The sequence below is a fragment of the Setaria italica genome, chromosome VIII, assembly GCF_000263155.2.
Source record: "Setaria italica strain Yugu1 chromosome VIII, Setaria_italica_v2.0, whole genome shotgun sequence".
NCBI lineage: Eukaryota > Viridiplantae > Streptophyta > Magnoliopsida > Poales > Poaceae > Setaria > Setaria italica.
In genome coordinates, this window is record NC_028457.1 from 36,767,494 (window position 1) to 36,783,401 (window position 15,908).

Sequence of the window (15,908 nt, forward strand, 5' to 3'; positions counted from 1 at the left end):
AAACACAGCTGTGAATTTGTTAAGCCGAATGGGCAACATGCTTTGATTATGATAGAAGGAAGAAACTGTACAACTAGTCGTCTACTTAACGTGGCACATTTGTACAGCAATCTTCATAAATAGATATTTGGATTTGTTTTACACATTTAAACCAAATGAGGAACTGGAATATAAGAGATATAGAAAAATGTACCCATTCGGAACACAAGAATTTCACAGAAACAGCATAATTGAAGTATATTTAATTGTGAATACCGGAGCAATCGAAAATTGTGCATATCATGTCTGTTATCTAATAATCCAATAATCTGCCACCAACAGGGAAGCTGAGATGCATTGCTATGTTCTGGGACATTAGTCATGACCATGACCATGAACTACAGAAAAATGTGCCTATGTTGAGTTTTGTCGGATTCTTCATGTACAGCTTATCCATCAACCTTCATCCATTTAAACACATCGTCTGTTTGATGACCTGCTTCTGAGGGGCCAATTCCACAGATCATACCTTTGTCGCACCCACAAAAGTGGCAATTTCCTCCAAGTGCTCCTGCTGCTCCATTGTGGAACAAGACTGTAGATGTTCCGATGACGAATGAAACCGTTAATCATTTGCAGTTGATTGTTGCCAAGTTTACTGAGTTTAGTTCTCATGTAATGTACCTGAACAGCAGATCTGATATCTCCTAAAAGGAAGCTAGTCAGTTCAAAATTCATCTTCAACCGATGTCTGTCACTCTGTTGTCCTATGAGCAAAAGACATCAAATTTACTAAAATGTATTAATAAAAGGAAAGAATAGGAAGAGCTCCTTCCAAAAAGAACAGAAAGAAAGAAGAACAGACAACATTAACACGCTTAAGTGGCATTTACTAAATATGCCTTGCTACCTTGTACGTCCCTATCTTCTCAGATCGAGCACCAGTACCAACCTTCAATTGAACAGGTATTAGTAATGTCAAACAGAGGAGATCATAAAATTTGACAAAAAGGTTGACTCTGTTTCCTACACAAATTAAACAAAAAACTACTTATCATAGTAGAATTAGTCATATAAAGATTTCGTTTAGTGAATTTCAGCTGTATATTATATTGTTCACATAAATGCGCACTGCACTGCTACTCTGTATTCAGTTTGAGAATTTATCATCCACAAAACAGATTTTTGTTGTCTTCAGTTGGATGTTACAGTTATGATGCTCATGTAGCCCTTGGTTCCAGACATCACACCACTACTCCAAGTTTTCTATTTTTCGAAGTACAAGCACGGACTGCCCTTATGAGAAAGAAAAAAATTACAAAGCCTGTACTACTAGTTTCACATCCTGATTTTAAACTAGGAGAAGAGTCTGACTGATGTTCAGTTCACGTTACCCGGGAAGAATTGAAATTGTGGTTGTCTTAGATGGCATTTACTTTGTCTCTGGAAGAGGATTGGAATGGAAACTTTCATCTCTAAAAAGATTCCAACTCAAGAAGATAAGGGAACAGTATCACTAGATCATTTAAAATTGCAGAAGAGCACAGCACATCGCAAGAACATAAAGAGGAGCAAGAGAGTATTATTCAAGACCGCGCAGAGTGGTTTGTAAGCTTAAGAGGAATGAGCGACTCCAGGACGTGCGGCACAGGCCGCCATGCCCGGCGGACAGCCCGAGCTGAAGCAAGCACGCAGCTGCTTGCTGGGATGGGGTGCGCCATCGCTGGCTTCCTGCGGGAGTCAGATGAGTGGAGCTGGTCGATGCTGCGAAGGGTGGGTGGGGACAGGCGTCGCGGGTCCGGCGGGGACTACGGCGGTGGCGGCGGCGGGCCGGAGGAGATGAAGGACCCGGCCATCCAAACCCGGGGGTGAATTTGTAAATACTCGGATCGCGATTAATAATTGCGTTCCAAATAGGGGGGCTATCTGCAAATACCCGGGGGCATTTCGCAAACAAATCGGATCGCGACTATTTATCGCGATCCAAACTAGGGCTGTATAAAACTACCAGGGGGGCTTCCGCAAAAAACCGGATCGCGATTATTAATCGCGATCCAAAGCGGGGGGGCATTTTGCAAACCTATTCCGCGCCGGCGAGGTCTCGCCGCCGCCGGCCCCCCGACGGTGCCCCCTTCGCGTCCTCCGCTTCTTCCTCCGCCCACGCGAGCGCTCACCGTGCGCGCGCCGCGGCGTTGAGCGGCCGCCACCCAATCGCCGATGCTCGGCTGCGCTCCTCATTGGACATCGAAACCAAACGAACAGAAATCCAATTTTTTATGCCCAATCTTCCTGCTCAATTCCTCAACTGCCAGCTAAATCCTCCAATTTCAGAAGATCGGCTCAAGTAAAGATGCAATCTTTTCTTCCATTCCTGCACGGATGTAGCTTCAGCCAAGGCGGCCGTGGTGCCCGAGGCCCAGCTCGTCGTCGCCGCCGAGGCACTCGCCCAGGACCCCCCGCGGCACCCAGCGGCAGCGGGTTCTGCGCGCGGGGAGGAGCGTGAACAGGATGTGGGTGCCGCCGTCGGGCAGGGCGGCGGGTGCGCGGTGGTGTCCGACGAAATGCTGATGGCGAACTGGGGTGCACAGTACAGGCAGCAGCAAAGCGTGCTTGTGAGTCCTCAGAGTTGAGACCTTTGCACACAACTCTGAGGATCCTGTTCATGTCCAAATTCCAAACTTCAAAATTATTGAAAATGACAAAGTTAGAGAACTCGCACTATACCATTCCTACCTCAACTATTTGAAGCATATATATGATTCAAAGTCACTATATCGCTAGAAATTCTGTATGCAGAACCACAATTTGTTGGTCAAAGTTGACGGCTATTCTACTACGGTGACAGTGAAATCAGGCAACGATTTTGATAAATCAAACATGGCCCATCGCAGGCCGAAGCTCAACATGTCTTGAAAGCTCAACAAATTGAAGCCTGGCCCATCACGAGTCCAACAGGAGCTCGTGACTGACAGTGCCTCATTAGGATGTCAAAATTTAGCAGGAAGGTTAATGAAGTTCAATTCATAGTAGCAATTGAGAACTACCACTAACTCGGGTTCTATTAGTAGTATACATGTAATTCCTCTATTCTGAAATACAATTATTTTAGGATGAGATATGTCAAATTTTAGTAGGAAATAAAGTCTTATCTCAATTAATGGAAAGCAATTAAGGACTACCACTAAATCACACCACTATATATATGCCTTGACCCTTGCAATGCTGAATATTCCTTGCAGGTCGATCAGAACAGATCTCAGGCTTAGATAAAATTAAAAAAAAATGGCGGCAGCGATCTTGCGCAGGATCCTTGTCGCTGCCACTCTTGTTTCTCTGCTCTTCTTCATGGGTATGCATTGTTTCTTAACTATATTCGTTGAAAATGTCATTTAGAGTTTATTTTTTTTAAAATAATGGAGTTAACAGGACGATCTTATGAGCGCTCATGCAGCTGCAGTCGCAGGAGCAGAAGCGGTTCCATCTGACGACACTCCTCCATTCGAGTCAGACTACTTCATATGCCAGACGCTCCGGAGCAACCTCGTGAAGCCCAACTGCCCCACCTGGTGCCATAGCATGGGCTTCCAGACAGGCCATGTCCACACCGGCGACTGCTGCTGCACCAACGGACGGTGATGGACGAGATGAACTCCATCCCATTCTCATCCTAGCTAGCTAGAGTGCCGGGGAAAATGAACAGACATTCTCATAATGAGAGCATGGTGCAATAATTTTGTTCGAAATAAGAAATCCTATAATTGATAAGATAAGAACACAAAAGGCTATCAATGTAAGAAAAAAGATCTATGTGATCGTGTTTAAACCAAAAAAAAAAAACTCAAACCCTATACTACAAGGACAATGAGAGGCCAACTTTTTTCTTTTGAAAGCAATGAGAGGTCAACCTCAACACCATAAGAAGATCATATACTTTACTTGCAAACCACATGAGTAGAACACGATGAAATCTTTAGAGACTCCTCCCATGCATGTCCCTTTGATCCTTCTTGGATCAAGAAAATCCATGGCAAACATCCCCAGCCACCCAAACAAAAAGCTCACTCGACCCAACCCTTCCCTCCCTTCAACCGGGTGGCGAGCGAGGAAGACACACGCAGGGCCACACGTGCGGCCGCCGCATCCTCGGGAGGGAGGGAGGGAGGGAGGCGATAAGCCCCGGCGCATCGCGGCCGTCCGTTTCGAATTCACGCTTCCCAACGGTCGCGCCACCCGCTCCGCCGCCCACCCACCCGCGCGCCACTGACCTCTCGGCCTCCCGCCGCCCGGGCCCACGCGTCGGTGGCGGCGGCCGGCGGAGCTATGTAGCTCCGGGAGCCTAGGCTTTGTGGGGGACCATCCTGACGCGAACCCTAGTGCGGGACACGTCACGCGCCGGCGGGGGCGCAGGGCAGGGCAGCATGGGCAGGAGCCATAAGAAGGGCAAGCGCGGCGCCGCCGCCGACGCCGAGACCATGGCTTCCGCGGAGGAGGAGCAGCAGCAGGATCTGCTGCCGGTTCCCGCGGAGGCGGCGGCGGCGGCCAACGGGGACGAGGCTCCGGCCGGGGAGTCGGCAGCGGCGGGGCGGGACTCGTCGCCGGAGCGCGACGGCGGGGAGGCGGAGCGGCTGCAGCACCTCAACCGAATGCTCGCCGTCAGGGCCAAGGAGGAGCATAGGCGGGCGGCGGCGCTCGAGGCGCAGCTCGGTGAGGTCTCCGAGGACGCCGACGCGCTCGCCGCAGCGGAGCGCGGGGTGCTCCTGGCGGCGCTGGCGGCCCCGCTCCGCACCGCGGAGGAGGAGCGCGCGGCGCTTGGGGCGCGCCTCGCGGCGGCGCGGGAGGCGCTCGGGCGCGCGGAGGAGGAGGCGGCGCGCGAGGCGGCGGCGGGGGCCGATGCCGCCGCGCGGCTCGAGGCTGCCGCCGCCGAGAACCGGTCGCTCTCGGAGCGGATTGACGCCAAGAGTGCCGAGGCGGCGGCGGCGGCCGAGAAAGTCGCCGGATTGGAGGCCTTGGTCGCCGGATTGGAGGCGAAGAGCTCGGAGCTGCGAGCGGAGATGACCGAATTGGAGAAGCAATTGGAGGTGGCGAGGGCGGCGGCGAGTGCCGTCCAGTCTCAGAAGGCGGAGGTGGAATCAAGCTTCAACGAGTTGAAGAGGGACGCAGAGAGGGAAAAGCAGGAGATGGAGGGGAAGCTTCAGGAGAAGCTGAAGGAATTGGAGACCCTGCAATCGCAAAAGGCGGAATTGGAGGCAAAGGTCAGTTCTTTGGAGGCTGAGCTCTTGGCGGCCGATGCTAGGAAAGGTGAATTGGAGGTGGAGGTGGAAGAATTGGAGATAGAGAAGGCCACTGCAAACAAGGACGTGGAGAGGCTCCGAGCCAAGGTGGTGGAGGTGGGTAAGAAGCACAGCGCTGTGGTCACTGAAGTGTCTAGGCTCCAGAGTGAGATTGACACAGTGGAGCAGGCGAATAAGGCTGCTGCTGCGGAACATGATGCTGAGAGGAAAAGGATGGAGGCTGAATTGGAGGTACTGAAAGGGAAGGTTGACCAGATTCAGGCTGAGAAGGATGCTTCATTGAGCATGGTTCATGATAAAGATGCTAAGGTGGGGAACTTGAGGGATGAATTGGAGAAACTCCATGGTTCCATGGCTGATCTCCGTGCCCTCTGCGATGATCTTGAGGGGAAGAATTCCTGCCTGGAAGGTGAGAGAGATTTAGTTCTGAAAGCACTTGAGCAGCAGAAAGCTGAAGCAGAGAAACTTAGGTTGACTATTGGGGAGCTTGAGGTCTGTAATGGCAAGAAGGATCTTGAGATTGGGACACTGAAGGAAGAAGTTGAGGGCAAGGAGTTCCAAACTGATGACTTGAACCGAAAGCTTGAGGAGCTGCAGCTTGCAGTTGCTGAGGCAGAGCACAGTGGGAAGAATGAAGTCTGGACATGGCTGTGCCCAGCTACCTCGACAGTGATAGCAGCTGCTTCCTTTATCTACGCCGCCCGTAGTCGGTGAACAGCTAGCTCTTTTACTCGCTTTTTGTTCACTTGCTCGAGTATGTATTACTCGGAATAACCATACTCGCTTTTTGTTCACTTGCTCTGAGTATGTATTACTCGGAATAATCAGACTTCCTACTTATGATACTTGGTATATGATGACACTGCTCCTTACTATGAAATAAATTTATTTATGGACAATTTTGTTTGCATCTGTTGCTCATTGGTCAATTTTGTCACTTGGGTTAGAGCATCTTGGATGGATACAAGAATTTGTCATTGGGGGCTTATGATAAGAGTCAAGAATCTGATGTCATATTCTTAGTAGTTCTTAAACGATTTATCAGGATAGTTAGAAGAAGACACTAATTCTGTAACATGCATTGTAGGCTTAGCGTCAAGCCTGCTGGCTGTTGCATTGGTCCTTGGTTTGGTTAAACTGTGGTTTCTGTCCTGTCCCACACTAAACAGACAAAGTTAGAACTTTTTTTAGCCAGATAGAGGCCTTTTTCAAACCATGCAAGAACAATAAAGCCTTAGTCCCAAGCAAAGGTTTGAGGCTAGAGATAAAATCCAACATAAGCCACATGAAAAAAATACAATAATAATATAAAAACTAGAAATGCATTACTGGTACTAATTGTAGAACACTTGTGTTTTCTTAAAATACAACAATTTTTATTTTTCACACTGCTTTTGCATAGGGTTAAGCTCTAGTTAGTAAATGTTTCAGCCCGCCAATAGTTTTAGCACAATCCAAGTCACTCAGTTTTTCATGAGTTTTCTGGTTTTTGTCCTTGTCAGGCTGCTGTAGTACAACTGTTAATATGATATGATATTTGACTGCCTTCATACCATCGTATCAGTATCGACAAGACTACAACTGTTAATATGATATTTGATATCTGGAACTGCTGCTACCGTGAATTTCGGATGCATTGCACAGATTAGAACTGTCAGTATCTTATCTTGAAGTTAGCTTGCTCTGTTTTTTATTTGTCACCTGATCATTGGAAAGACAATAACCGTACTGCATCTGTGAAGTCAAAGGCACAAGTAAAGAAATGCTATACATGTACACCATTTCCTGAAATTTTGTGTAACCTTTTATTCAGCTATAGACAATAATCTGATAGTTTTTCTCAGATTTTATATACAAACCTCAGATTTTGTAAATAAAGAAGACATCTTCTTAGAAAATAGAATTAAGCCATATACATGTTACTGGGCTAACAAAAACCCTACTTCCTGGCTTCAGTACCTTGTCAAAATTTTCAGTCATTTTGTTTGATCGTCCTCGTACGGCAGAACAACTCAATCCTGTCGCAGGCTTCCAGTATTAAACTAACAGGCGCTCCAAAAAATATCCTAACCCAGTTCTTCAACCCAATGACAGATCCTGAAAAATAAGAAAGAAAAAGAGATATACTCTGTCATTTCAGATCAATTTAATGTAGATTGAGCATGCCAGCATGAAGAAACTTGTAGAATATCAAGCTAACCAATTACAAATGTTCAGCTTTAAGTACCCAGACCATAGCACTTTGACATAGGTTAGATAAACAATATTACAACAAATTTAGTGAATTATACCAGGCAGAACCAGGACACATTCTTCTTTGATCAATTCACGAGCAAAATCCATGTCATCAGCAACACCGTGTAAAATTGAAGTGTTGATTTCAACCTGCAGGATTTTGTGAACAACAATACTGTATATTAGGAAGTAGCAAACTACTGAATACTGAATCTGGTGTATCTCTGACTCTGACTAACCATCATAAACATTGAGCCCTCAGGCTTTGAGTAGCACTGCAGGGCTTCAATCTGGTTCACTCTTCTGTACAGAGTGTCAGCTGCAGACTCAAGCAGGTGAACAACATTCTGATGGAACTCATGGTGTTCATTTGAAAGAATCTCAGGAACTGCTGCCTATTTGTCAACAAATTTCACCTGAATTAGTATGTATGTATTCACTGATTTACATGTTGAGTCATTTTTATGAATTGTTTCCTGACCTGAACTATGGAGGCAGGGCCAGAAGTCACATTCAGCAGCATCTCGGTTGCTGTTCTGACCTTTGGAAGATCAAAATTATAAATCTACATATGAATGCACATATGGAGAAATTTGAAAACATGGTAAGAGTCAAGTGCCTTACATGCTTGAGTGCACCATTAGGGTCACAGAATGCCAACCAACCAAGACGCCATCCTGGAAGCATGAATCTCTTTGACAGAGCTCCAATGCTGATAACAGGGGCGATGTGTGCGAAGGAGGCCATTGGGACAAATTTGCTGCCACCAAAGACCATATGTGCATATACCTCATCTGCTATGACTGGGATCCCCAAGTCTCTTGCAGTTTCAGTAATCTGCAGAATTCAGTGATATGATGTCAATTGTACAGTTTGGAAGCATGGACACGAAGATCGTATGAACCTGCAAGGGGTACATTTGTTCCTGGTATATCATAGCAAGTAGATTCTTTTTTCATATGTTCTTAAGTGAAAAGGTTTTTCTTTATCAGATAAGTGAAATGGATTACTCATGATGAAACTGCCAATGAACATTGCAGTTAAATGATTACCTGGAGAAGGTGGTGTGCAGAGTACACGGCGCCGCAAGGATTGTTCGGGTTGATGACGACAATGGCCGCCGTGGAGCCGTCAGCCAGTGCGCGCACCATGGCGAGGTCGGCCTCCCACCCACGCCGCGGCAGCAGGTCGTAGAACCGAGGCTTGGCACCTGCGATCTCGCAGGCGGCCTCATACGGCGCGAAGCCTGGCCGCGGCAGGAGGATGTTGGCCCCCGGAGCCCCGCCGAGCACCGTGGCGATCGCGGTGATGGCGCCTGTGCCCCCCGCCGTCATGAACACGTCGGAGTCGCGGGTGCGGTGGTGCGCGCCGGCGGACAGGTGCTCAGCCACCGCGCTGTTGTTGGTTCAGCAGGCACACATTTTAACTTCAAGCACTATCAGAGATGGCGGGCACCAAGCTGCTTGGTGCTGTTGCCAAGAACAAAAATCCTTAAAACCATGCATATGCACAATTTAACATCATTTCTCTCCTTCAAAGCGTGTAAAATTTGTGGTAATTGTACAAAATCTACATCACCTTTGCAAAATTGATGTTCAGTTGTCTGCGCATTTTGCATCCTAAAAATTGGCTGTATGGGCATGAATATGACTCTGAATCTGAAAGGGAGCTACAGGAAACAAAACAGTGCTCAGAAAAGCCTGTGGTCATTTCACAGGCACGTGTTGCCTCATTTGAAAAAAACGTGGCTGCAAGCTGCCACTGCACGACTGCCTTACAATCTGCTGGCACTGGACTCAGAACTTGGAAAATGGCGAACTGTGTTCGGTGGACACTCTGGACACCGTTTAGCTCGTGAGAAAAGGATGCTGAGAGTGTCCACGTGGCGGCGAGCCTGGATGCCACGTGGGCAAGACCGGTTCATCAATGGGAAAAAAAAACTCGTGTGATGGAGAGGAGTGTGTACTGGAGCCATGTTAGTTCCATGCTGCCGTGTCCCAGATGGCGCCAAATTTTGCTTTCTTTAGCTTTCGTGGTCCTCAGTTGTCCTTTGGCGAGTTGTCATATAGCCGCCTTATCATTGTCTTTGTTACAGTAGGATTATTGCGTAGTACTGGAGCATTGCTTTGTCAGTTTATACCACTTCATTAACAACTAAGACAGATAAGAGCAACATCATCATCACGGTGTACGAAGGATATGATGGAGCCATATGTGATGTGAACGTGTGTAGGTTCGTTGAAAGTTTCAGTTAAACCGATGGTTTTGTCATGCACTAGCGTATAGACTGGTACAGTTACACTACACATTGGTATCTTCTATAGATGAGATACGTACCGGAAATAGCGCGCATCTCCTTATCTAGATAACTTGTACAAATGTGCCTTTTTTTTTAATATTCCTATGTTTTACCATTTTTTACAGTTCCAAGACACATCCTAATTTTGGATGTAGTCTAGATTAACCTCTCGTTTTTATTCTCACTTATTGCCTCTATCTCAATTGTACAACATAGGTAATCATTACATTATTGCTAGTGATGCAATCACCCTTCCAAATTATAGATTGTTTTAGATTTTTTAGTTTCATAGATATTATTATGCATCTAAATATAGTGTATATATCTAGATGCATAATAATATCTATGAATCTAGAAAAGTTAAAACGACCTGCAATTTAGAACGGATGGAGTATATTCTAAGACTGAACCAGCTCCGTGTTGACTTTTCCTTGCAGGAGAGAATGGCCTATATATGTATCTATCTACTATCTAGGGTCACTTTATGAAGCCTGCTAGCCTATGTTATACTGCATAAGACGTTATCTATTCATGAATCATGATAACTACCAATTTTAATTCGCCATGCAAGTTTTTGTTCACTTGCCATATTACCAATTCTATTAAAAAAAACATCCAAATATCATGATGGCATACTTCTTGGACCAGTGAGCCTTATCATCAATTCAGCAATTTTCTTCACATGAACCCAGCTTCTTGTTGACTTTTTCTTACAGAAGAGAGTGACCTAATATATATAAGTATCTATATATACCTAGGTTCACTTTTATAAAAAGCCTGCTAATAACCTATGTTATAATTATATAAGAATTTATCTGCTCATGATCTCTTTTGAAATGATTTATCTACTCATGATAAAAAAATATCATTATTAATTCATCATGCCAGTGTTTGGTCACGTGCTGCATTATTATATTCCAATTCTGTTCATAAAAAAAAAGAATCCAAATATTTCTTGGACTAGTGAACCTTATCACCAGTAGTTCAGCAATTTCTTCACTCCCCAACATCAAAACCAAAAGAAAAATTTAAACAATGCATGCAGATTGAATGCTCGATCGATTACTCGAAGCACGAACAGCTAGCACAGCGAGGCGCACGTGTACTCACCGGCGGGCGGCGGGGAAGCCGTAGGACGGCGCGTAGCAGTCGAATGCCCGGGACCTGGCGGCGCCGGCGACGGCCTCGGCGGCGAACTCGCCGCCGCGGCGGAAGCAATCGTGCGACGACGCGTCGCCGACGCCGAGCGAGATGAGGCTCCTGCCCTCGCCGGCGCTCGCCAGCAGCTCGCCCACCACGCCCCTGATGGACGCCTTGTGCTCCGCCAGCGCCGGGTGGCACCTCACCACCGCCGCCGCCGCCGCCGCCGCCTTGCCAACGCCAACGCCGCCGTTGGCGACGGCCTTGCAGGTCTTCTCCTCCGCCCGTGCTGCCGCCTGACGACGAACGAACAAGAAGGTAACATGCCGGTGCTGTTCACTGCTACCCATGGTTGGTAAGTAAATGTGATTTCCATTTGCAGGTTGGTGCCGTACCTGAGCAGTGGGAGCCATGGGAGAGAGGAGAGAGAGGAGGGAGGAGGGAGGGGAGATGAGATCTTGGAAGGAAGAACAGGTGCGTCCAAGTCACGGATTTCTAGAGCTTGGCTGAAAGCTGAAGCTGAACAGTGTGGGGGCGCGCGTATTTGTAGCCGTTGTGTGGTGCAGAAACTCGCAACCTCAGCCTTTTGTCTGCTAGCTTCGTCAGACTTTTCACAGCAGCCAGGAGATGAGATCTGTGCTGTGTGCCAAGGTATGGATGGAAAGGCAAACAGGAGCACGCATGTCGTGTCAGCAGATAGAGCTCACAAAAACTTGCGGGACTGTGCAACTCAGGTTGTCGTCTTTTTCTACGTGCAACTATTGGGATGCTTGCGGTATAGTTTAGACAACTTCTTCTAGGAAAACATATTCAAACAAGTTTCATGAATTTTTTTTATAAAAGTTATCTGAAAAACTTCTTCGAACAAGTTTATATATGTTTTCTAGAAACATTTCCTATGTTAAAAATGTTTCTAGAGAATGATTTCGCTATAATTGGGCTTCATATGTCCAACAATAAACATGTCCATCCTCGTCTTGATTTAGATCAGTCTTAGGAGTTTCATAAGTATTAAATTTCATGCCACATCATGAGTATTAAATTCATATCACATTGTGCATTAAATTTTACGAGAAGAGAGAAGGAGTTCCCCGCAAGACGTTGCATGCGTAGGCGGATCCCAAGGCCCAACAACCACGAAACGCAAGTGGTCACGATCGATATCCATGCGTACAGGGGCAGAGTAGGTACGTTTTGAACAATGTTTGTTATTATTAATTAGCTGTATCGGAATAGAATAAGTAAGCTACAGAAATACAACATGCCTGTATTCATTCAAAAACTTCTTTTCCTGGACGTATCTGCATGCAATCCTGAGGATTCCCTGCGCTTGCACTGCGCGGCTCACGCCATGCAATCCTGAGGATTCCTCGGGCCGCCTCCATGCGTCGTATGTGATTAGAGAACCAAAGAACGGATTGATCTTATAGCGACGACACACCTAATTTGTCTATTTAGCGGATGTTGTTGATGACTACCATCAAAACTTGTCAAAAGGATCTCAACGATTACTTCTAGCTGACGCGCCAACCGTCGAATTTTTTTAAGTCAAGATTCTCCCGCTTTATTTCTAAGAAAGGAAACAAAGCAACATAGTTCGTGTTACATGTTTTACATGTCTTGAAGCGTATTCGGGGCGCGCCCGCCTATTTCGACATTGAGATCAAGGTCATGTAACACCATACTACACACCTCGTGATGAAGCTTGTAGGATCATCAGAATTTTCAGCTCCTCTCTTGGTGATTGGCACCTCTGCATCCCCCCATCCAATACTTCCAAACCTGACAGCTCCAGCGATGGGGTCCATGCTTATCATTCATAATATGTTAAATAATAATATGAAACCATATCCATGCTTATCGTTCACAATATGAAACCATATCCATGCTTATCATTCATAATATGTTAAATATGAAGAGCTCCAAGGAGATCTTTATACCAACACATCAATATTTGAATCATAAACTTAGATATTCCATATCGTCCCAGCATAAACTCATTTATTACAATTTAAATTTCGTGTCAACCAGAACCATTATAAATGTACATGAACATTTTTTCTAATTACACCACAAATCTGAACGGATAGAACGACATCACAATTGGATCATAGATTGATCAAGAGATGGCAGTGAACTTCTCTTTTGTTCACGGCAAGATCCTTATCACTGTCATAGCCATCGTTGCTCTGCTTTTCTGTTCTGGTATGTTACTAGTCTCCGTCGCCATACATGCTTTATCGTTTCAAGTTTTTTTTCCCCCTACAACAATGGTTGCCTAACAGTGGCACACCAAGGATATTTTCTACCAAAGTGATTTTCTAGTGCCAGAAAGAAATTCGATTGAACTAGTCTTGTAAGTCACCAGTTCAATTTCTGTTTTGCTGGATAGATTTTATTCCTGTGCCTGCAGTTGCAGGGGATAAAAAATATGGTCAGTGCTTCTCCATGCCTGAATGCAACAACTACGGCAAGACGCAAAGATCCTCTCTTAGTAACACTGTAAAGTTAACTCAAGTTGGGTATAAAGCCAAGATGTCACTAGTAAGTGGGCCTGTGCCCTATATGTCATTCTAACATTGGATGCTATTTCCACAGTTGTGAGGTTTGTGCATCCCATGAAAAAATGTGAGGTTGTAATGGAACTAACAGTGTTACTAAGCAAAAAAAATCCCTTCTAACATGGAACTATTAATATTCCCCTGACGGAATGTGAGGCTGTGCATCGCATGGAAACCCAAGAAAAAAAAGGATTCTTTATGAAATCAAGAGCGAAATAAAGATCTGATGAAAATTCCCTTCTAATAAGTTGATTTCTGATCACAATTAAGATCCGAAGTGCGGAAAAATTGGCAACCCAATCAACCAATGAGAAAAAAAGTCATGAGTAGAGCTTTCATGCGTGGGTACAAAATCTACATCACCTTTGCAAAATTGATGTTCAGTTGTCTGCGCATTTTGCATCCTAAAAATTGGCTGTATGGGCATGAATATGACTCTGAATCTGAAAGGGAGCTACAGGAAACAAAACAGTGCTCAGAAAAGCCTGTGGTCATTTCACAGGCACGTGTTGCCTCATTTGAAAAAAACGTGGCTGCAAGCTGCCACTGCACGACTGCCTTATAGAAATGCTGATATACAGCAATTGATCAAGACTCTGTTCATACTATTTCAATTTACTTTGCGCTTATAAGATCAACAGAGAGATCAGAGATGGCAAAAAGGGTTTCTGTTGTTTGCAAGATTCTCATAACAGTAACCATCACCGCCAATCCTTTGCTCAATCGGTATATGTCTCTCTTTCGCTCTCTTGATCTCTGGGCAAACTATGTACTTCCTACAACTGGCATCGAACTATTTCGTTTGTACTTTTCTTGCAAAAAGTTCTTGCGTCCAAAACAACTCTAGTGTATCAAGTTACTGAAGCAATGAAAATTACCTAGTCCGAATGCAGGGGAAGGGGTATGCGTTGGAAAATGCTCCGTCTGTATGAACTGCAACATGCTGTGCAGGGACTAAAATCGGTGATTTGTTATTAATTGCATCCTTCTGTTGGCTGTCTTTAGATCATTGAGTGCCCAAAGAAGAAATACATTACGGTGTTATCTGAATCCTCTGTTTTCTCAAAATCAGTTCCCCTGTACCTTATTTACAAGACCAGTTACCTTGTATCGACTTGATGCCTTGTACGGCCCGTAAACTGATCCACAGACTATAGGATTAATTGAGTACTGCTAATATCAAATACGTCCCACGATATTTATCAGTAATCGCCCAAAACATGACCTATTTTACCTTAATAAAATACAAGGACTATTACTCCTGGAACTAAAAGATGTCTCCGCAAGTCTGCAGTTCACTAGACAAATTTTCTGTCCCTCTAAATTGCAAGTACACAGTATTAACGAGACTTTGCCTTCCTTCCGAGACGTCCTGACAAGACCAATGTTGGGAGAGTATTGATATCACTTAGAACTAATTTGATTAAAATATATAAGAAGTTAGATTAATACGAACCAGTCTCCTGTCTCAGACATAGCAACTGACGCTGGAAAAAATGTGTCGTCTCTAGAAATGTGTTTTTTTAGATGTGATGTTTAAGCATTATAGTTGTTCTTGTCATTTTGTCTCAGACGATCCCTCCGTATCCTTGACAATAATCTTAACTATTTATTCTGCCTCATTCCTTTTCACCTGACAGCCATGACATGCAGTATTTACTTATTTCAACATTTGTTCATTCTTGCTCTAGATTTATGTCAAAGGTACACATCGAAGACAGCACTGCTACTGTTAGTCATGAAGCTATTTCATTGAAAAGCGGATGGGAAAAGTACACTATTTCCTTTGCAAGGCGAACTTCAGACATTCATAACAGTAGAGTGGATCTGCTATCATCTTCTGGTGCTGCTCTTGCATCTAGGAGATGTCAGTGATCTCTCGAATTCGAATCACCCTGGCTGCTGGAGTTTTGTCAGGAATTGGTAGCACCCGGTTTACAGTTATCTGCCTCTCAAATCTCAATTTCTCAATGGTTCCTGATATGTCCTTCCAGTAGCTTCTGAATGGATATGTCCTTCCACTTGCTTCAGTTTTCTCTAATGTCTCAAGTATGTTCAGAAAGAAAGCAAGAGTTCATCAATTTCCTTTCACATGGTTTGGCCAGAGGGCAAGAGGAATTCATATCTCACACTAGTAGCAGCGTAGGGAGACCTTTTAGGTGGTCTTAAATACATGTTGCCAAGAGAGAGAATCAAGTTTATGCATGCCAATTGATCTGGTATTCAGGGAGGGTACAACGCTACCTTGATGGTTGTGATACTTCATTTGTGTGAGCTTCCTGAAACTCTGGCATGAAGCCAAAGCAACAACCTGGGTGGAACGCATGATAGTTACTACACCTTACACCTGCACATGTAGCAGAACAAGGCTCAACTTTGACTGAACAGTAGGCACACCATCAT

At 45.1% G+C, this 15,908-nt stretch overlaps 2 protein-coding genes and 1 long non-coding RNA gene across 4 annotated transcripts; 1 reads left to right on the forward strand and 2 right to left on the reverse strand.

The window, feature by feature from the left end:
- Window positions 1-222: 222 nt before the first annotated feature.
- On the reverse strand, window positions 223-1,852 carry LOC111258371. Its single transcript, XR_002678984.1, has 3 exons — window positions 890-1,852; window positions 664-746; window positions 223-574 (listed from the first exon to the last, which is right to left on the reverse strand). It is a non-coding gene; the product is annotated as an uncharacterized LOC111258371 (long non-coding RNA).
- Window positions 1,853-4,227: 2,375 nt separating this feature from the next.
- Window positions 4,228-6,169, forward strand: LOC101781698 (ELKS/Rab6-interacting/CAST family member 1). The gene has a single exon (XM_004979794.4). It carries the CDS (start codon window positions 4,398-4,400, stop codon window positions 5,982-5,984), a length of 1,587 nt encoding a protein of 528 aa, XP_004979851.1. The 5' UTR covers window positions 4,228-4,397; the 3' UTR covers window positions 5,985-6,169.
- Window positions 6,170-7,051: 882 nt separating this feature from the next.
- LOC101782097 (nicotianamine aminotransferase A) lies at window positions 7,052-11,467 on the reverse strand. 2 transcript variants are annotated; one of them, XM_004979796.2, is made up of 8 exons: window positions 11,340-11,467; window positions 10,915-11,240; window positions 8,558-8,900; window positions 8,130-8,342; window positions 7,987-8,046; window positions 7,745-7,900; window positions 7,562-7,655; window positions 7,052-7,367 (listed from the first exon to the last, which is right to left on the reverse strand). In XM_004979796.2, the coding sequence occupies exons 1-8, from the start codon at window positions 11,355-11,357 to the stop codon at window positions 7,243-7,245; spliced, it is 1,335 nt and encodes a 444-aa protein (XP_004979853.1). In that variant the 5' UTR covers window positions 11,358-11,467; the 3' UTR covers window positions 7,052-7,242. The 2 variants fall into 2 exon arrangements, with proteins under 2 accessions (XP_004979853.1, XP_004979852.1); XM_004979795.2 differs by having other exon boundaries at window positions 10,915-11,462.
- Between the last annotated feature and the right edge of the window lie 4,441 nt (window positions 11,468-15,908).

Bases quoted from the DNA above. Each gene is read 5' to 3' on its own strand.
- LOC101781698 (XM_004979794.4), top strand. From the start codon at position 4,398: ATGGGCAGGAGCCATAAGAAGGGCAAGCGCGGCGCCGCCGCCGACGCC.
- LOC101782097 (XM_004979795.2), bottom strand. From the start codon at position 11,357: ATGGCTCCCACTGCTCAGGTACGGCACCAACCTGCAAATGGAAATCAC. The intron at 8,047-8,129 runs GTAAGGCACTTG...GATCTTCCAAAG, and splicing joins CTAATGGTGCACTCAAGCAT to GTCAGAACAGCAACCGAGAT. The intron at 7,901-7,986 runs GTCAGGAAACAA...GTTGACAAATAG, and splicing joins GCCCTGCCTCCATAGTTCAG to GCAGCAGTTCCTGAGATTCT.